Source organism: Camellia sinensis, chromosome 1 (genome assembly GCF_055761805.1).
Source record: "Camellia sinensis isolate YWXY chromosome 1, ASM5576180v1, whole genome shotgun sequence".
Taxonomy (NCBI): Eukaryota; Viridiplantae; Streptophyta; class Magnoliopsida; order Ericales; family Theaceae; genus Camellia; species Camellia sinensis.
In genome coordinates, this window is record NC_138961.1 from 64,639,598 (window position 1) to 64,662,495 (window position 22,898).

Consider the following 22,898-nt stretch of genomic DNA (forward strand, 5'->3'; position numbering starts at 1 on the left):
AAAATCAAAATGCTCATAAATTGATAAATATAGTGATTGAGTAATATTTTTAAAGTTTACAATAGGAAAAGTACATATGATTTTCAAAGGTTGGACAGGAACAGAGAACAAATTTGGTGAAAAATCAATTCATTTTTGGCACAAGTTGATCAAATTTGAACGAAAAGAGAGGAAAGAAGCATATAAGGCTACCACATACTGCATCGCTCCAAATAGATCTTAACGATTCATTTATGTGCCAAATTAATTTAACACAATATCACCAACTTTCGGGTTGTTCTAGCATAGAATCAGGTAGGCCACATGGTGCCAACATAGCTGGAATGGCGTAAGTCTATTGCGATACTCTTTACATTTCCTCCACTTTGTTGATGTAATTCAAATGGTTGTTCATTTACTCATCACTAAAGTTCTTTTTTGACTGATAAAAAAAAATGTTAATGCCACCGACAATACTGAAAAATTGCTAAGCTAAAATAAAAGAAAGAACTATATGGTGGTCCTAGATCCATCCCTCTTCTTTTTTTTCTTTTGTTTTCTTCTTCTTCTTTGTCACCCCACATATTTAAGAGTTTCACAACTACCTCGTTTGGATTATCTTTTTTTACTAGTTGTTCATGTTGGAGCAATCTTCTGTGTAAATAAAATAAATTGAAACTAATTCAAACAAAATAAAATAAAACTTACAGAATTTATTTTGTCGAACCGAACGAAAAATAAAAAGACCAAGTCGAATGTGTGACACTCTATCCTCAAGATAGATTTGCCCCGCTACAGTGCTTACGGTTATGTGGCGTCTATCTCCCAAGATACAATGATCTTAACCAATTTGTAGTAGCACTCCAAAACAAATTGTTCGGCGAACCAAACCTGTGTTTTAACTCTCTGAAATTTATTCTAAAATTAATATGGAGAATAATGCACCAAAGATGAAAATTGGACAGAAAAAGGTATTTTGCAGACTGATTTTTGGATGATCCGGACTGCTGGATATTGACTGTATTTATAGGCAAAAATTTGACCCGAACAGGTGCTGTGAGGAATTCGAACAGGTACCACTTTGTTTCAAACAGATATAGTTTGAAATTCAAATAGATTCACAGCAGTTTACATAGATCTTAATGATTCATTTATGTGCCAAATGGTGCCAACATAGCTGGAATGGCGTAAGTCTATTGCGATACTCTTTGCATTTCCTCCACTTTGTTGATGTAATTCAAATGGTTGTTCATTTACTCATCACTAAAGTTCTTTTTTGACTGACAAAAAAAAATGTTAATGCCACCGACAATACTGAAAAATTGCTAAGCTAAAATAAAAGAAAGAACTATATGGTGGTCCTAGATCCATCCCTCTTCTTTTTTTTCTTTTGTTTTCTTCTTCTTCTTTGTCACCCCACATATTTAAGAGTTTCACAACTACCTCGTTTGGATTATCTTTTTTTACTAGTTGTTCATGTTGGAATAATCTTCTGTGTAAATAAAATAAATTGAAACTAATTCAAATAAAATAAAACTTACAGAATTTATTTTGTCAAACCGAACGAAAAATAAAAAGACCAAGTCGAGTGTGTGACACTCTGTCCTTAAGATAGATTCGCCCCGCTACAGTGCTTACGGTTATGTGGCGTCTATCTCCCAGGATACAATGATCTTAACCAATTTGTAGTAGCACTCCAAAACAAATTGTTCGGCGAACCAAACCTGTGTTCCAACTCTCTGAAATTTATTCTAAAATTAATATGGAGAATAATGCACCAAAGATGAAAATTGGACAGCAAAAGGTATTTTGTAGACTGATTTTTGGATGATCTGGACTGCTAGATATTGACTGTATTTATAGGCAAAAATTTGACCCGAACAGGTGCTGTGAGGAATTCGAACAGGTACCACTTTGTTTCAAACAGATATAATTTGAAATTCAAACAGATTCACAGCAGTTTACATAACTGAATCTGTCTACAATCTGGAATTGTTGGACAGTTTGAAATGAATCTGTCCGAAATATATTGTATGGAATTTGAACTGTAGGAGGCACAAATTTTGGACTAAAATTTGAATTCAAATTCAAATTATAAAAATGCAAAATTTAAATTAATTTTTTCCCGCAAGAAATTTGGAAAAAATTTAAATAAATTTTGTCCAAAAAATTAATGTTAAAACTGACCTGACTCACAACCCACACCCGCGGACGGACCGCGGCGCGCGTGGTGGTTTGGGCTAAGATTCACTTTATCTATAACTCCTCCCTTCTACAAACTTGGGGTGCCCCTTGGGGCCCAATCCAAGTGTTGTAGATTAAAGCTTATATACATAAATAAACTCTCTTAAAGTTTCAATGTGGGACAAGCCTCACAATGAAACCCACATTAAAAACTTTAAATGTCCATTCCACGAACCCGAAAACGACGTCATGTTTCCATTCACTCATAAATGGTTTTGACGAACCGTCTTCACCATGTGACTTGCCACGCGGTAAGGAATACTTCACCTCTTCGGACCCACTCCAAAAGACGTTCGGGGCCCACTCAATTTTGGGTTCAAAGATGGCCCTAAAAAAGCCTTTATAAACTAATTTTTCCAACAGTTCACTGCAACTTATAAGTTATTCTCGCCTTGTTTGGGAATTGATTTTTTAATTTTTGAACTTTTTTATGAGGTGAAAAAAAAAAATTTATTTATGAATGGCTTTTTTTAGTTATATCAAAATTGGTGAATTACTGAATTACATGATATATATATCTAGTCTTCTTTTATTAAGAGAAGGAGAGCCACAAAATGGCGGGGGCAAGTGAACTAACAAGTGGTACATTTAAAAATTCTTGAAGCTTGTACATCCCAACCTCTCTTCTGGCCAGGTTATGAACCCTTATATGAGTGTTGGAGTAATATAATTGGGCTACAAGCCCTTAAATGCTATAACTTCTTATTATTTGAGAAGCTAATAACTATAACTAGAATTTAAAAGTAACTGTTCAAAAATCTAAAAACAAATCTCTCTAATTTTAGAATAATTATTTTTTACAATTTATTTAAATTATTTTTTGGGTATATATTATATGCAAAAGATATAGCAATCAGTCAAACACAATACCTCAAAATAAATGAACAAATAAATATGTAACCAACCCATTTAAACCATAAGAAATAATACCAAATATTTTTAACTTTTACTTTAAAACCATTCCACCCTAAGAGCATCTCCAAGGGAATAGTTAAACAATACTTGTTAGGCATTTTAGCCAATGTAAGTCTAATTTTAAGCTCCAGTGGGCTAGCTATTGAGCTAGTTATTTTACCATCCTATTTTTTTGGTGGCTACAATTGAAGAGCCCCAGAGACTCTCCAAACAATTATGTATGTACATATTTTAGATTTTTGTATATTTATGTCTTGGATTTGGAATTTTATATATTTTATATATATGTGTGTGTGTGTGTGTGTATGTAGCAATTTTATATGTTCTTTCAATTCTGTTTGATGAATTACGGAATAACTTATTTTGTATTTTGTATTTTTTTCTCCTCATTCTACAGGTTTTGTATATTTGTATGGGTAAATTTATTATTATTACAAATTTATATTACTAAAATATCAACAATTAGTATTTTTTTATTTTAAAAATTAATTAAGTTAGTTTAAATAATTAGCTAAAATAAAGAGCGTGGTTGGAGAACACAATAGCTAAAGTAATTAGGTAAAATAAAGAGTATACTTTTTTTGTATTTTAGATAGTAAAAAGTAGAGAGTGTGGTTGGAGTTGCTCTAAAGGTAGCATACATAACCAACAAAAAAAAAAAAAATGTTTACAAAAAAATGATTTGGTTAATGAGTGACTTTAAAGCACTAACTTAAAAAAATTAATTAATTAATTAACTTGTTATATATTTTTCTTGAAGTATCTACATAATGTGGCACAAGAGTTTTTGAAAATATCTCAAAATATGGTAGAGGTACATTTGATTTCAATGATTCAGAGTATACCTATCAAGTAATCTAAGGGTCAAGATGAAATCCTTGTTTTTACTTCTCTTGCTCAAATATATGACTTTTCACTTTTCCTCCATCTTTCCCATGGTAGACATACATTCATCTCTCTCTTCTTACATATTCCAGCAACCCTTCTTTACCTCCATTTTCCTCCCCCTTCTCTTAAGTTTCAGTTCTGCAATATTAACAGGTGACACTCTTATAATCTTCAACTACGGTGGTTCTCTCTCGCTCTCTGTGATCTCTGTTATTTGTCAATCCTATTTGTTCATTGCGAGGCCATTAATAGTTTCAATCCTCTCTTCAAACTATAAAATATGATGTCCTATCTCTCTCTAACTATTTTAGAAAATTATCGAGTAAATGAGTGATTAAAAATGCCCTCTCTCTGTGTTCAAATGGGTTTCTCTCTCTAACCTACGAAATGATAATTTATTTTCGTTTTGTTCATCAACTACCCTATCTCTCTCTAAAAATTTGTGGGTTTCATCAACCTTTTGATTTGGGTTTCATTATTTTACATTGATTGAAAATGCCCTCTCTCTCTCCCTCTCACACTCTCTCTCTCTTCAAATGAGTTTCTCTCTCTAACCTATGAAAATACCCATTTACTCAATAATTTTCTTTTGGTTTCTCTCTCTAATCTGACCACACTGCCAAATAGGTACCCAACTGGAGAGTACCGACAGAATAGATTAAGCCCGAACGACCTGCAACAGAAAGAAGAGTTTCCGGCGGTGGCTCGTCCACCCGGGAACACTCCGACGATCAAGTCAGTACTCAATATCTCTCAAAGATAACCAATAGTGCTTAACTCACTAGACAGAATATCAAAAGCATACCCTAGACCCATGGGGGTGCCTCTTTTTTTATAGCAAACTCAATCCTAGTCCCAATAGAAGCCTAGCTCTAATGGACTTAGGATTACTGCTAATCTTGGACTCCCAGTAGGATTAGGATAAACCCTCTAAGAGTCTTATCTTTACCCAAACTGAAGTCTTCTCCCATTCTAGGACTCTTGTCCCTTATCCGCTTTATCTCGGATTCCGGTATTACCGCAGAATACCTCGGCAATGCCCCAAATATCTCGGCAAACATGATCTGCCCACGTAGCACCTCGGCTAACAATCTCGGCCACGTGGGCTACCCAAAAAATATGTCCCCATAACTGCCCTCTAGGTTCTATTACCTCGGCAAACTGAGGTGATAGAACCTATATTATCTCTTTCATCTAACACGTCGGCTAAGCTTGCTTCATCATTTATTGCCGAAGTCAGAACTCGTCGGCTCAATATGACCCAGACCTATAGTCTGCTTTTATCAAGGTTTTGGAACCAACAACCAAATTCGTTCAAATTTCTCAACCGAAACTGTCTTTCTAGCCAAGGTATTTGTTTCATTAAATCAAGAACTTCAAGAGTTTTCTTCATGCATATGAGTTGGTACGTACAATTTTTCAACCGTTTCTGCCACGCATCTTTCCTCTACTGAGCAGTGTCTGATATGCGTCATTAAGTCGCCTTGTATCAGCGTATTTGATCAAAATCTCTTTGCTCTCTCTGTCTTTTCACTTCTGCATCTTCGTTCTTGTTTAAACTTTCTCTTTCAAATCCTCCATTGTTACTTTTGCGAAGCTTTCTACAACTAGTTTCACTCTCCTCTCTAGCGAGGCTTCTGCTGCACTTCCTTGCTTATGGCCACCGTTTGATACCGGCGAACTTTACTTCGGCTTCATTGCTTTACTCGTTCATGTCTTTTGATCATTTAACCTATATCTTGAATTTCACCACGTACTGAACATTTACTGTTTTTGTACCTTGTACTTTCTCAAACAATTTATTCTTCAATGTCAGGCCGAAGTGCCTTCTTTCCTTATCTGAATGCATTTTTTAACTTTTTCTTTCAAGTGTTTTGAATGTTTGCCCTCTTCTTAATGCCTTGTATGATTCCATACTTAGAATACAATTTGCATGTCTTCAACATACACCTTAACTGTGCAATCTCCCCAGGTTAACATACCTCGGACAAAACTTCCAACCTTGCTTATCTCGGTCTCGGTTTAACACTTGAAAACATTGTAACAAATATTTTCACAAGTGTTGCTTTTACTTCTTAAGACTTCTGTCTTCCATTATCTTCCAAGTCTTGGTAACATAGTCACCTCAGCACGTGTATAGATACGTCTATAACCTTGGATTTAACTTCAACTTGTAAATTTTCTCAAAATATCAACAAGTGTTAAATCAATCTTATTTCTCGGTTTAACTTCAACTTGTAAATTTTTCTCAAGTTTCAACAAGTGTTAAACATCATCTCGGTTTAACTTCCACTTGTAAACTTTTCACAAGTTTCAACAAGTGTTAAACATAATCTCGGTTTAACTTCAACTTGTAAATTCTCTCAGAATTTCAACAAGTGTTAAACATAATCTCGGTTTAACTTCAACTTGTAAACTTTTCTCAAGTTTCAACAAGTGTTAAACATAATCTCGGTTTAATTTCAACTTGTAAATTCTCTCAGAATTTCAACAAGTGTTAAACATAATCTCGGTTTAATTTCAACTTATAAACTTTTCTCAAGTTTCAACAAGTGTTAAACATAATCTCGGTTTAACTTTAACTTATAAACTTTTCTCAAGTTTCAACAAGTGTTAAATATCATCTCGGTTTAACTTCAACTTGTAAATTTTTTTCAAGTTTCAACAAGTGTTAAACATAATCTCGGTTGAACTTCAACTTGTAAATTCTCTCAGAATTTCAACAAGTGTTAAACATCATCTCGGTTTGTGAAATTCCAACTCCCAAGCATCATTCTCCAGCCCTCTACATGGCTTCCACCTACTTCTTTGTGGAAAAAAGTCTTTAACTCAGGTTGTGCTTTTCTCTTCTCGGATTTAATCATCTGGGCCAAGATCTTGCCTTCTGGAATCTGGGATCTACTCACTTTAGATTGAGCTCTTCTTTTCTCGGACCAAATCATCTAGGCCGAGATCGTGTCTTCTGGGATTCTCCATGGCCGACCTTCCGCGAAGGCCGATAAGAATGTCCCTTGGTCTCGCCATGCTGAGGGATTGTAGGAACTGTTTTCTGCCCCCTTTTCTGGGCGTCTTTCTTGGTCGCTAGAATCGGCATATCTTGTAGCGAGAACAGTGGCTGCATAACGTTGTTCTGTATCAGGAAATTGACGACCGTTTGCAGGTTCGCCAATTTGTCCGCCATTCCTTTTATCTCGTCGTCCCTCCGCAGGCATCTATCCTTCCATACCTACAGGTCATCCTCATTGTAATACCCGCTCCGGTCCGTTTTCTTTGGTTCGTCACTCTCCTAGCCGACCTCCTTTCCTTCGTGATTCTTATCACGAGTCTCTTCGTTGCAGTTGACTTCTTCGACGTCAGAGTCCATATGTTTTCCATTCTTAGTAGGGGTGTCGTCCCTAACCTTCTCTTTCTGTCCGTCGTTGGCCATCTATTCTCCTTTCTTTCCTACAGACGGCGCCAAATTGTGTGGGTGATTTTCTGACCACACTGCCAAACAGGTACCCAGCTGGAGAGCACCAGCAGAATAGATTAAGCCCGAACGACCTACAACAGAAAGAAGAGTTTCCGGCGGTGGCTCGTCCACCCAGGGGCACTCCGACGATCAAGTCAGTACTCAATATCTCTCAAAGATAACCAATAGTGCTTAACTCATTAGACAGAATATCAAAAGCATACCTTAGACCCATGGGGATGCCTCTTTTTTTATAGCAAACTCAATCCTAGTCCCAATAGAAGCCTAGCGCTAATGGACTTAGGATTACTGTTAATCTTGGACTCCCAGTAGGATTAGGATAAACCCTCTAAGAGTCTTATCTTTACCCAAACTGAAGTCTTCTCTCATTCTAGAACTCTTATCCCTTATCTGTTTTATCTCAGATTCCGGTATTACTGCAGAATACCTCAACAGTGTCCCAAATATCTCGGCAAACATGATCTGCCCACGTAGCACCTCGGCTAACAATCTCGGCCATGTGGACTACCCAAAAAATATGTCCTCACACTAACCCAATGCCCTCTTCATCCTTTTACATTGGTGATTGGAAATGCCCTTTTCAAATGGGTTTATCTCTCTAACCCAATTAGAAAATGCCTTCTTTGTCTCTCTCTTCAAATGGGTTTCCCAAATATGATTTGGGTTTCATCGTTTTGGTTTTGTTCATCAACTACCCTATTTCTCTCTAAAAATTTGTGAGTTTTATCAATTTTTTGATTTTAGTTTTATGATTTGGGTTTCATCTTTTTATGTTGATAAATTGATCCCATTTTATGTTGATGAATTTGATCATTTTCGTGTCTTGGGCAATAAAAATTATACAATTTGATTTTTTTATTATTATTTTTATTCAAAAATGAAAATTAAATTATCAAATTATCTGTAATGTGATCACGCCATTATTGTTTCCAACCACTTTGGATCATGCTAAGTGTTGTTTGGATGGCCATCACAAGATTACTAAGTGGTTGTTTGAGAAATTTTTTTTTTTAATTAATGCGTTTAAAAATTATTTTTTTAGTAAGTGAAACATGCTAATGTGATTTTTTTTTATTGATAAATTATTGAATTTCATTATGTTCTTTTTTAAAAAAATATAATTATTATTAGGGGTTTTTTTTTTAAGCTCCCTAATAATAACAATTTTCTGCATAAAGGACATTAAAAAATGTAATACTGTCTCAGGTCCCTAACCAAAATACCCACGCATTTTATCAATTTCTTGGACCAAAATACCCTACGTCTGTTCATCTTCAAATGAGTTGAATGTTGACAAGATCAGCAGAGATGAGCTTTACGAGTATTGGTCTCAAGTCATTGATCAGAGCTTCGATTCTCGACTCCAGATCTTCTTCGACATGTATGCATTATTATTTTTTCTTTTCAAAAAAATTTAATAGATGTATATATATATGATACATACATATATATATATATATATATATATATACAATTTGTTGCTTACTGTCTTGACTAGTATATATATGATAATTAATCAATTAAGACCATTTGCAACCATAATCAAACAGTCACTCTTGGTTATCTTATCTATGGTTGCAAACATATATATATATATATATGATACATACATATATATATATACAATGTCAGCACATATATATATATATATATATATCCAGTGTTGAATATAACATCTTCAGGTTCAAAATTTCTCTGAGTGTTGAATATAACGTCTTTTGATTTTTTGGGTTTAGTAGAATTGGAGTTTTTTCTGGAAAAGCAATATTTGGACCCCTACTTGAAGAATATTGGAAAAAGAAGCTTGAGGAAGAGGCAGCAGTAGAGGAAGGCTTAAAGTAATCCAGAGAAATTTGAATTTTCTCTGGATTCAACCCAGAGAAATTTGAATTTTCTCTGGATTCAACCCAGAGAAATTCATACCATTAAGTTTAAAGAAAATCTATCACAAACTCATAGAAGAACTATTAATTTGTTTGTGCAGGAAATTGTGATTGAATCAGCAGCAGCAGCAAAACCAATGACAAATTGATAAAATCAGAGTTTTATCGTTCCAGAGAAATTCTGGACCAGAGAAATTTGAAATTTCTCTGGGTTGAATCCAGAGAAATTCCTGCGAAGTCCAGAATTTCTTTGCTTCCAACTGATGATGGGTTGCTTTCCTTCCAACTGTCAAAATTGAACTGCTTTCTGTACATTTGGGGCTTCTTATTGAAGCTTCTTGTGTTCTTGTTTTTGTAAATTTCTCTGGCTTGCTACTACTCTATTGGTGTGGCTAATTTTCTCTGGCATTTATAATTTTCTCTGGCCAAATTACTTTTCTTACTTGTGTGTCTAATTTTCTTTGGCAGCATTTATAATTTTCTCTGGCCACATTATGTTTATGTCTTGTGTCTAATTTTCTATGGCATATTTATTTTGTTCAATGCTACCTTGTAATTTTCTCTGGGATTACAAGGTAATTTTCTCTGTCAAGGTAATTTTCTCTGTAATTTTCTCTGTTGCTACCTTGAAGAACCAATAAGCATCAAGATCAAGACACCAACTTCAAGGGTGATTTTCACTCAACTACAAGCTTAACATTTTCTCTGTCATTTTCATTGGATTATAATAACAAACCTATGATTTTCTCTATACTACAAAGAAAAGTCCAGAAACATGAATAGTGCAAAAAAAAAAAATGAAAAGTGCAAAGAAAACATATCAGAAAACTTTGAAAAGTGCAAACATATAAAAACACAACATATAAGTCCAGAGAAATTTGTAATACTTATCATTTGTAATACAATCATATGATTTTCTCTGGACTACAAAGAAAAGTCCAGAGAAATTTGTGAACTTATGTTTATGTCTTGTGTCTAATTTTCTATGGCATATTTATTTTGTTCAATGCACCATTTCCTCAAAATTTCTCTGTCGTGTAATTTTCTCTGTCATGTTTATGTTGCTACCTTGTAATTTTCTCTGTTGTGTAATCATTGCTACCTTGTAATTTTCTCTGGGATTACAAGGTAATTTTCTCTGTCAAGGTAATTTTCTCTGTAATTTTCTCTGTTGCTACCTTGAAGAACCAATAAGCATCAAGATCAAGACACCAACTTCAAGGGTGATTTTCACTCAACTACAAGCTTAACATTTTCTCTGTCATTTTCATTGGATTATAATAACAAACCTATGATTTTCTCTATACTACAAAGAAAAGTCCAGAACCATGAATAGTGCAAAAAAAAAAAAAAAATGAAAAGTGCAAAGAAAACATATCAGAAAACTTTGAAAAGTGCAAACATATAAAAACACAACATATAAGTCCAGAGAAATTTGTAATACTTATCATTTGTAATACAATCATATGATTTTCTCTGGACTACAAAGAAAAGTCCAGAGAAATTTGTGAACTTATATTCACTTTCAATATAACAAAAACAAAAACACATTAACATCAAGAGACAAAAATATATTAAACACAAGCACATAAAAAAATCACAGAGAAAATCTGTTATGTTCACAAAACACTTAATTCAAAAAAAATTTTAAAAAAAAACAAAACATTTACTGCTCTATTGCTACGTCTGTAAATTTCTCTGCCTACTTACAATTTTCTCTGTGATTTTCACTGCACTACAAGTTTACAATTTTCTCTGTGATTTGAGTTCAATTATAGTAACAAACCTGCAATTTTCTCTGCACTACACAAAAAATGCAAAGTGAACAAAAAACAGAGCACAAAACGCAGAAAAACAGAGCACCAAAAAGGAACTCATAACCATGTTGACAGAGAATGAAAAAGCAACTCCAAAAATCAAAATCAACTCCATCGAAAATTCATCAATAATAGATAATGAAAAATTAACTTCAAAAATCAAAAAGAACAACACTGAGTTCGTCTCTCTCACATTGATCAAAACTAAAAACAAAAACCTAATTCAACACCTACACGATCAAATCAAATCAAAAATTGAAAACTTATCTATTTCAACTCCACATGAAATCAAATCAAACACAATGAACCAGATTTCAACTCCTACACGATCAATCAACACCTACAAACAACGAACATGATTTCAACTCGTACAGGATTTCAACACCTACAAACAACGAACAGGATTTCAACACCTACAAAACCCTAGAAAATCTCCACAAAAATCTGAATCGTCAAATTCATCCTCACGTAATCTCCCACAAAATATCAATATGATCTTTAGCTGCCAAATTGAAAACAACGTATATTATAAACAAGGGTAAGACAGGTATTTTACACTCTAAAATAACATTGAGGGACCTTAGGCTACAAAAGAACACATTGTGGACCTAATCCATTACTAAAAGTTGGATAGGGACCTTAAACCGATTTTCCCTTATTATTAATGATCATGACATGTTTAGAAAAACACAATAGATTTTTCATAAGTAGGACTTTTGTCCCTACTAAATATGAGTATATAGTGTTTCCTAATTCGTAAATAACTGTTTCCTATTCTTAATGTTTATATTTTTATAAATTCTCACCAAACTTCTCACAAAAATTGCAAGGTAAGCCCTTTTTTTTTTTTTTCTAAAATGTGTTTTTGTTACTATTATCTTAATTATTATCTTAAATTTTATGTCTTAATTATTTCTATCCATGGCAATTATTTCCTAATGGTTCTATTATCCAAATATAAATTCAACCAAATATACAAGTGAAGGTTTTTGAAAATGTCCAATTTGACTTAGAGAGATATATTTTGTATGTATTTTTATAGATTATTTACGTTTAACTTGATCAAAAATTATGCTTTTTTTATTTATTAAAAACATCATTATTATTAATGATCATGGCATGTTTAGAAAAACACACTAGATTTTGCATACTAAATTCGTAGGTATGAGCGTCTTAGTTTTTTTTTTTAATTCATAGATAATTGTTTTCCTACTCTTAATGTTTACATTTTTTTATGTTTTTTTTATTTTTATTTCCTCTCATCTTGATTGTAACCGGTTAAGTATATAAATTAAATTTTGGATTTTTTTTTTATCCGATTTGCTACCAATGGTTTTATTATCCAAATAAATTTAACCGAAATGTACAACTAGGGGTGTAAATCTAGTTGGGCCTCGCCCATGTCGGGCATCACGGGCTCTCGCCAAAATTTATGCTAGGCCAGGCCGGCCCACGAGCCAAAAAAATTAAGCCCAAGCCCTAGTCGTATTTAGGTCTTGGGATAGCCGGGCCGGTGGGCCTAGTAGGCCTAGCCTCGGGCTTGGGCGGGCTTGACTATTTTTTTTTTTTTTTTAACCAAAAATTTATTATTTTTCACTAAAAAAAACACTGGCCATCGGCGTGGGCTGGGCCTACGAGCTGGGTTGGGCTACAAAATGATGGCCCAGGCCCAGGGGCTTGAGCTAGGCTCGGGCCTAGGTGGAAAAAAAAAAATTGATTTCCATATATGGTTGTTAATTTTTTTTTAAGGATGTATAAAAGTTCTCAAGAATATATAATTGATTTAGTATCACTTTTTTGTTTCTTGATATAACCAAATACTTTTAGGTTGAAACATACGGTGCCGTTTGGTAACACTTATGTTTTCAGTTTTCTATTTATATTTACAAAAATTTTAAAAACTCAAATAAAAACTTGTTTGGTAAAATTTTTGATTTATAAATCAGTGGTCTTAGTTTATAAATTTGGTCAAAAAATGAAAACACAAAAAATGTGTTTCTGTTTTGAGTTTTGAGTTTTTTTTTTTTACCACCCAACATTAGCCACCATCCGCTACTATTTTCCACCACCGTCTTCCGCCACCACCACCCATCCCCCACCCCCCACCACCACCACTCACCACTCACCTGCCACCACCCACCACCCACCTGTCATCCACTCACCACTACCCACCACCTACCACTACCACCCACCGCCAGCCACCACCACCCGCCACCTACTTGCCACCACCGCTCACTACCCACCTGCCACAACTAGCCACCCACCACCACCAACCACCCGCCACCCACCTGCCACCACCACCCACCACCACCACTACCACCACCACTACCACCCCCCACTCGCTACCACCTACCACTCGCTACGGTCACCCACCCACCAACCACCACCACCACTACCATTCACCACCTACCCGCCACCACCCACCACCATCCACCCGCCATCCGCTACCCACCTACCACCACCACCACCCACCACCCGCCGCCACCGCCACCACCACCACCACCACTCACTCGCTACCACCTACCACCTGCCACCGTCACCCACCCACCCACTCATCCACCATCCGCCACCCACCTGCCACCACCACCACTACCACTACCACCACCCACTCGCTACCACCGTCACCCACCCACCCACCACCACCACCCGCTATCACCACCCATCCGCCACCATCCACCACTACCCGCCATCCGCCACCCACCTCCCACCACCACCGCCACCACCCACTCGCTACCACCCACTACCCGCCACCGTTACCCACCCACCTATCCACCACCACCAGCTACCCACCACCTACCGTCACCACTTTCCACCACCGTCTTCCGCCGTATCTTGCCATCACTTGCCATTTCTCACGCTTTTTTATATTTTTAAAATGTTTTAAACATTTTGTCAATTACCAAACACGTTTGTAATTTTTGTTTTTCTAAAAATAAACAAAAATTAGTTTATAAAATTTTTGTAAATATAAACTGAAAACGTAAACGTTACCAAACGCACCATATTTTGTAAAGCTTTAATTGACTCTTTTGTAAAGCATACATATATTATCGACTTAGGTGTACGATAATACAATGTTTGTTTTGTTTATGTGGTTATAATTCGATTGGCAACAGTATAGTACTAAAGGTGTGCATTGTTTGATGTTTAATTTAATTATTTTATTTTTTAAGATTGTAAAGTATTAGTTTGTGTGCATTCATTTTTTTTTTTTTTTTTGTTAGTAGAGAACTGGTTGATGTGCATTGATTTATTTGATTTGTTTGGAATTACAAAGTATAAGTTGATACGGATTGTTTGATTTTTAATTTAATTTGTTGAAATCGCATAGCACTTATTGGTATGCTTTATTAGTGTTTCATATTTTTTTTTTTTTGGTAAGTAATATTTTTTTTTTTTATAGATTAAATAGCATTAACAAGTTTATAATAGTTTTAATTTGTGTGTTTTTGTTTAATGTTTACAATTTTTTTCTTAACTTGCTTGGCATATATGCTTTTATTATTTTGATTTGCAATATGTTGTTATTTTATTTCAATTCTGTAGAATGTGTGGTATAAGCAAAATTGTTAAAAAAAATTTATGAACAATAATATTTTTTAATATTATTTCAATTTCTTTATCAAATTTCAACATAATATATATAAATTATAACTATATTTTTATCTTAACATAATTTACACCGTATTTTCAGGCACAGATACCCACTAATATGTCAATATTATACAAATTAATAAAACTTATAATTTTATCTTACTTTACTCACATGACACTTGTCCTATAATCGAAGTGGGACTTATTACAATTTTCAAAGTTTAATAATTGCATGACATATCATTTATATAATTTTTTTTATAAGATTTCTTAATTTGTATAGATTTTACAATATATATATACATATATATACATGTATTAATCCAGTTGAAAGATTCCTTAAAATTTTAGTTAAAAGACCATACAAAATCAACATAATACATGACAGTGAAAACAAGAACAGTCAGAAACTTGGAAAATAACAGATCTTACCTAAATCCATGCCGAAACTTCTCTTTGACTTGAATTGGACAACCATACTCTCTCTCTCTCTCTGATCTATTCTCTCTTTGATCTCTCTCTGCTCTATTCTCATTAGATCTGATCTCTCTTTTTGTTCTGTTGTAGATCAAAGAAATAGAGAGAGAGAAGAGTAAAGATGCATAGATCATCAAGCACAACTCGAGTCTCTGACGACTACTTAAAATACCATTCATCGTCGTCGTCAGCGGCGTCGCCGTCGCCAGTTTTGAGATCGTTGTCGTTGGAAGCGAATGAGTTGCCTCAGTTGGAACCAATGTCGGAGGCATCAAAGAAAGAGAAGTCTCGTGTGAAGTTAGCTGAGAATGCTATCCATCTCATACCTTTCGTCTTGCTTCTCTGTGCCCTCATTCTCTGGTTCTTTTCTAATCCTGGTATTCTCTCTCTCTCTCTCTCTCTCTCTCTCTCTCTCATGATCTCTTGTAAATTAATTAGGGAAAATTGTAAATCAGTAGTAAGACTAAGAACAAATTGCAAAATCATGGGAAAAGTTTATCACTTTAATTATTAAAGTGGTTAATTTTACCATCAATTTGCAATTTATTTTGAAAACTAACATTGAATTGTAATTTGTTATAATCCTAGTGCAGAGGCATGGTTCCAAAGGCCAAACTTGTGAAAATTTTCTCGTTTTGCCCTTATGTATTTATAATTGCGTAATTTAATGAGAATATTGACATTGGAAAATAAGGACAACAAAATTTGAAACAAGATTTCATGTGAGTTCAAGTGAAAGGAAATTACAATTTACAAAGGGCGAATTAGACTAATTGTCTTTATAGTTTGGGACTTGTTTCACTTTAGTTTTTGACTTTTTAATTGTAACACATTTAATTTTGAATTTTGTTCTAAATAAGGACAATTAAAGATACTATTGCTCAATTTTAAGGGTAAAGTTGTCAATTTGATAAAATATAAATTAATGTGACAAAAATAAATGTGAAAAACATATTTTTGAATTTTTATTTATTTATTTACTTTACCAAATTAATTTTTATTATGTGTTTGGATGATGATGATGTAATAAGTGGTTGTTAGGTTTTTAATGTGTAATTGATACATTTAATATATGAAATGTTGTTAGATATGGATTTTTTTAATTTAATAGATTGGTTTAATAATGATATCAAAGTTGTTATCATATTTGATTTTCGGAAAAATAGAAACTAATTTAATAAAAATAAAAACAACTGTCCATTACATGATCATCATCCAAACACCTAACAAAAATTAATTTGGTAAAAATAAATAAATGAATGTGTAAAAGATTTATCAATTTTATATAATTTTATCTGTGGTGGGTAGAAATAATTTTTTAAAATTTAAAAATATTTTTTTGGCATTTCTTTTTTTCAAATTAGTATATATTTTATCAAATTGACGACTTTACCATTGAACGTGAGCAATGGTATTTTCAATTGTCTTTATTTGAAACAAGATTCAAAATTCATGACCAAATGTGTCACAACTAAAAAGTCAAGAACCATAGTGACACAAGGCTCAAATTATAAAAATCATTAGTGTAATTCGCCCATTTACGAATAAGTGATCTTTTGAAAAAAAATATTTATAGATACACAAAAAAGTTTTAAATTTTAATTATTAATGTTCATAAAGTTTATCACTGATGTGTAATTTTTTTTTCCAAATTTAAATTGTAATTTTTCATTATTTATATTATGGTTATCATAATGTTAAAACATAAATGTTATATATCCAGAAAAAAATAATCTGAAAAACTGTTTATAATTTAAACTTATGGTGTAAATCTAAACTTAGCGTATTATGTGTCCTACCCAAAATCAATCTGATACACATATTTTAAGTCTAGAGCAATTTTTTACAAAATATTTTTACTAGTATTGCTTATGTTAAAATGTCAGAGAAACTGTGATTGCTTAATATTTTTGGGAGGCAATTGGTTGTCAGTGAAACAATTTTAAAATAAAATAATTGCACTACGTATGATAATCTTTTAAGGCACCGTTTGGGAAGAAGTTGGTTGGACTTTTTTGGCTATTTTAGTCACAAAAAACAAAATAGGCTATTTTAGCCATAACAAACAAAATATCACATCTAACCCATAATCATTACACTCTTCTCTCAAAAAAAAAAACCAAAAAAGCCAAAAAGTCCTTCCCAAACCAAACTTTTTAGCCCAGGCTAAAATAGTCCAAAAAGTCAAAAAATCAAAAAGGCAACCAACTTCCCAAACGGAGTCTAAGTAACCTTTTTTATGCTCAACTCTCTTGGTTGCCTCTTTCTTTTTGAAGGAATCTTCCATTCACTGGTTTTATAATTTTTGGTGGTAGATTCAAATATTTGTTACAAAACTATAAGAATGTTTTCATTCCCATTAACTTTGCAGAAATAAATTTGCCAATAAAACCAGACTCAATAGCTGGGAGAATAAAAGGATTGACACTAGAAGGTGAAATAGAGGGAGATAATTCAGAAATAGGGACGGTGGCAGGAATCGACTTGGGAGAATTAGATCCAGGAAAACTAATCGAAGATCGCAAAGCTTCGTCAACTTCAGATGACAAATCCTCGTGAGGAGAAAGTCTTTTCTTTGCTTGTCTTAGTTCTTTCAAGTTTGAGATGTTCTTAATTATTCATTTTTTTTAGAATACATTTTCTACATTTAATTCAACCTATCAAGCTTCAACTTCGCAAACTACGTTTATGGCTTACTGACTAAATTTATTCGTCACTGAATTTATGTCATTATTTTATTCTTCTTTTACTTGCGTTTATGGAATAAAAATTATGTGTATCTGAAGAACTTATTATGTCACATGTAAGATTACATAGAGAGTGAAAATTTCCAATGGCAAAATGAATTTAGTTGCACGAAGGAATCTCAAAATGAATTTGGACACAAATTTTTTATTTTTTTATTTTTTGTGCACTTGATTTTTTTTATTTTTTTTTCAGCAATGCTAGGTATTATGAAAAGTATTTCATGAAAATGATTATGAAAGATTTGTAATCTTTGGATCACACTTAGAATAAAACAGCACACACTAATCAGGGTAATCTAAGGGTCACAATTCTTTCATAATCATTTTCATAAAAAAATTTTCATGATCCCTAACATTTCTCTTTTTACACATTTTTTTTCTTTTTTTTTTGGAGGGGGGGAATTATAATTCAGTAAGATTTATAAAAAAAATATTTACATATACATGAAAAAATTTAGGATTTTAATTGTTAATATTTACAAAATTTATCATTTATGTGTACTTTTTTTCTTTTAAAAAAATATATACTGAATTGTATTCCCCCCCCCCCCTTTTTTCTAACAAAAAATGTGAATTTCCACCATTGTTCTAACTTCTTGTAGGTCTCAGATTATCACTATGATATAAAAGTCTTATAAAATTTGAATTATAACAACTATTAGTAATGAACGGAACCAGTCTGATTGGTTAGAATTCATGTACCTTATTGCAAAATCAGTGCTTCAAACATTTAGTATGAATCTTATTTTCGTGTATTTATTAGGACTTTTTGTCTCCATATAATTTATTTATCGTGATAATCAGGACATGGGAATGATTTTTAAAGATCATATTTAAATGAGTAGGGATATATTAATGGATTTTTGCACCATTATATATTACCACTTATAACGAAAAATATATATTTTTTATTTTTTCAAACAACAATCAAAAATAAAATTAAAGAGATAAAAACCAGATAACAACTAATTTTTCTATTCAAATCTAATTATTTATGTTTCAAAGAAGGAACAATTGGCAATTACGTATATCCCTTCTTTTTGCAAAATAAACTACAATCATAATTGTTGGGAAGATTTTATTGAGAAGTCTATATTTTACCAATAAATTAAAGGGGAAATAGCAATTCAATAAAATTGAAAAAAAAAATTATAGTGGTAAACAAAATATTTTTTCAAAAGCCCACCAGACTATAATTCCCCCTAAATTAAAAGTACTCTTAGATAATGTTTAGTTCACTAGAATATAGTGGAATGAAATAATTATTCCATCAAAATACTCATTCACATGATTGCTTCACCAAAAAAATAATAAAAAATGCATTGCAAATGAAGTTATCATTCACCATTACAAGTGTGTAACCCGAGAAATTCATCAAGGCAGTCGGCAAACAAAATGCCAGGGCATCCATCATAAAACCCAAACTCAATCAGGCCCAATGAGTTTGATGAGAACCTAACGCCGCCGAGTAACACGATCGCCAACCAATGGGAATGCCGATTAAGAGCTGCTAGTGTAAACGACAAGTACTTGTGCGAGAAGATAAAGTGAGCCCTGGATGTCTTTTTCCAAAGGAGTAGTAGGAAACTGAGTCATGACATTCAAGTCATGATGAAATAGGGAAATTATGTAAGAAATATCTACACCAATTAGCTATATAAGGAAGAAAAGGTAAAGAAAAAAAGGTATGCATCATAAACCCACTAAAATCTCTATAGAAAACTAAATTTCTACCCTTCCTCATCTAACTTATCCGTCGGAGTACTAATTCTGGCACCCCCTACCAGAGTATTTTTTGTTTCAGGTACTGAAGCGAGGATTACTCGAAAGACTCTTTAGATTAAATGAATATTGTAGAACCACCCCTTACAACAAGGAAATGATCATTCTATAAAAGAGTCTAAGGAATAATCATTCAATTCCGTTCTAGCTCATTCCAGTGGACCAAATAGAGCATTATAAACAATACTGTTATGGTGATTAAAATTGGATACAATATGACCGTATAATATTCAATTCCATAACCTCAAAGGGTTGATTTAGTGATTGCAGCTTGGGGTTTGAGAATGTGCTCCCTTTTCGCTAGGTGTTATCAACTCATTGGCGCCACACCCATCGGCTATGCCGGAGATTTGCCGAATTTACGTGGAGAGGCGCTTTGTGTAGGTCTCCAAAATTAGTCGAGGTAGTGTAAATTGCTCTGAACATCCAATCATAAAAAATAAAAATAAAAATTCAATTACATTTCATTCCAGTGAACCAAATAAAGCATTACAAACAATAATGTTATAATAATTAAAATTAGATACAATATGACTATATAATGCATCACTAATAAAGAATTAGTATAAGACATAAATGGTGAAACTCGTAAAATTAACACATTAAAGACACACGAAATATTAAGTAAAAAAATAAGACACATGAAATAATATCTAAAATTTAGTATTTAAATTTAATTATTGTAACTGCATGAGCTCGTTAATATTAGGGATTTTTATTGAAAAGTCCAATTTAGAAGTGTTTTAACCCAAGAAATCCATGAAGGAATTTTTTAACCCATTTAGTCCCATGTATGTATAGTTTTATTCCATAAAGTCCATTTTCTTGATTTATACTATTTTCTTGGACACTTATGCCCTTATATTTAATTTTGATACTTAATTTTGATACCCTTATAAATATTTTTTGAACGATTAGCAATTTAATGATGTAAACATTCATATTTTAAAATTCACATTGGTAGGAATGTAAAATTACCCGTGGGCGGCCCGAAACCCGCTTGCGAGCCAGGGTGGGCCCGGCCCGTTGACAATGTGAATATTCACATTGACATGTTAACATTCACATTAATAGGAGTGTAAAATTGACCCCCGTCCCGTGGCGGCGCGAAACCCGCCCGTGGCCCATGGGCGGCCCGGGGCGGGCCCGGCCCGGCCCGTTGACAATGTGAATATTCACATTGACATGTTAACATTCACATTGATAAGAGTATAAAATTAGGCCACGACCCATGGGTGGCCAAAAGCTCGCCCGCGGCCCGGGGCGAGCCCGGCCCGGCCCGGCCCGTTGACAATGTGAATATTCACATTGACATGTTAACATTCATATTGATAGAAGTGTAAAATTAGCCCGCGCCTCGTGGCTGCCTGAAACCCGCCCACGGCCCGTGGACGGGCCCGGCCCGACCTGTTGACAATGTGAATGTTCACATTAACATGTTAACATTCACATTGATAAGAGTATAAAACAGGACAGCAGCCTAGGGCGGGCCCGACCCGGCCTGGCCCGTTGACAATGTGAATATTCACATTGACATGTTAACATTCACATTAATAGGAGTGTAAAATTAGACCCCGTCCCGTGGTGGCGCGAAACCCGCCTGCGGCCCACGGGCGGCCTGGGGCGGGCCCGGTCCGGCCCGTTGACAATGTGAATATTCACATTGACATGTTAACATTCACATTGATAAGAGTATAAAATTGGCCCGCGGCCCATGGACGGCCAAAAGTTCGCCCGCGGCTCGGGGCGGGCCCGACCCGGCCTGGCCCGTTGACAATGTAAATATTCACATTGACATGTTAACATTCACATTGATAAGAGTGTAAAATTAGCCCGCGGCCCATGGACGGCCAAAAGTCTGCCTGCGGCCCGGGGCGGGCCCGGCCCGGCCTGACCCGTTGACAATGTGAATATTCACATTGACATGTTAACATGCACATTGATAGGAATATAAAATTAGCCCGCGCCCCGTGGCTGCCCGAAACCCGCCCACGGCCCGTGGGTGGCCCGGGGCCGGCCCGGCCCGTTGACAATGTGAATATTCACATTGACATGTTAACATTCACATTGATAAGTGTGTACAATTGGCCCGTGACCCGTGGACAGCCCGAAGCCCGACCTCGGGCCGGGGTGGACCCGGCCCGTTGGCAATGTGAATATTCACATTGACATGTTAATATTCACATTGATAGGAGTGTAAAATTGGCCCGCAGCCCATGGGCGGCTCGAAGCCCGACTGCAGCCAGAGGCGGGCTTGGCCTGACCCGTGACAATGTGAATATTCACATTGACATGTTAACATTAACATTGATAGGAGTGTAAAATTTGTCCGTTGCCCGAAGCTCGCCCGCGGCCCGGGGTAGGCCTGGACCCAAACCCGGGCCGCCCATGGGACGCGAGTCAATTTTATACTCTTATCAATGTGAATGTTAACATGTCAATGTGAATATTGACATTGTCAACAGGCCGGGCCGGGCCCGCCTTGGACCGCCCACGGGCCGTGGGCATGTTTCGGACAACCACGGGGCACGGGCTAATGTTACACTCTTATCAATGTGAATGTTACCATGTCAATGTGAATATTCACCTTGTCAACGGGTCGGGCCCGCCCCGGCCCGGGGCCGGACTTCAGGCTGCCCACGGGTCACGGGCCAATTTTACACTCTTATCAATGTTAATGTTAATATGTCAATGTGAATATTCACATTGTCAATGAGCCGGGCTGGGCCCGCCCTGGGCAGCGGGCGGGCTTCGGGCCGCCCACGGGCCACGGGCCAATTTTACACTTCTATCAATGTGAATGCTAATATGTCAATGTGAATATTCACATTGTCAACGGGTCGGACTAGGCTCGTCTCGGGCCGCCCATGGGACGCGAGTCAATTTTACACTCTTATCAATGTGAATGTTAACATGTCAATGTGAATATTCACATTGTTAACAGGTCGGGCTGGGCCCGCCCCGGGCCGCCCACGGGCCGTGGGCTAGTTTCGGGCAGCCACGAGGCGCGGGCTAATTTTATACTCTTTTCAATGTGAATGTTAACATGTCAATGTGAATATTTACATTATCAACGGGTCGGGCCGGGCCCGCCCAGGGC

The 22,898-nt window shown here is 35.1% G+C and overlaps 1 protein-coding gene across 1 annotated transcript; it reads left to right on the top strand.

The window, feature by feature from the left end:
• Positions 1-15,045: 15,045 nt before the first annotated feature.
• Positions 15,046-17,999, top strand: LOC114266492 (uncharacterized). The gene is made up of 2 exons (XM_028207399.2): positions 15,046-15,646; positions 17,641-17,999. Exons 1-2 carry the CDS (start codon positions 15,391-15,393, stop codon positions 17,826-17,828), a joined length of 444 nt encoding a protein of 147 aa, XP_028063200.2. The 5' UTR covers positions 15,046-15,390; the 3' UTR covers positions 17,829-17,999.
• The last annotated feature ends 4,899 nt before the right edge of the window (positions 18,000-22,898 follow it).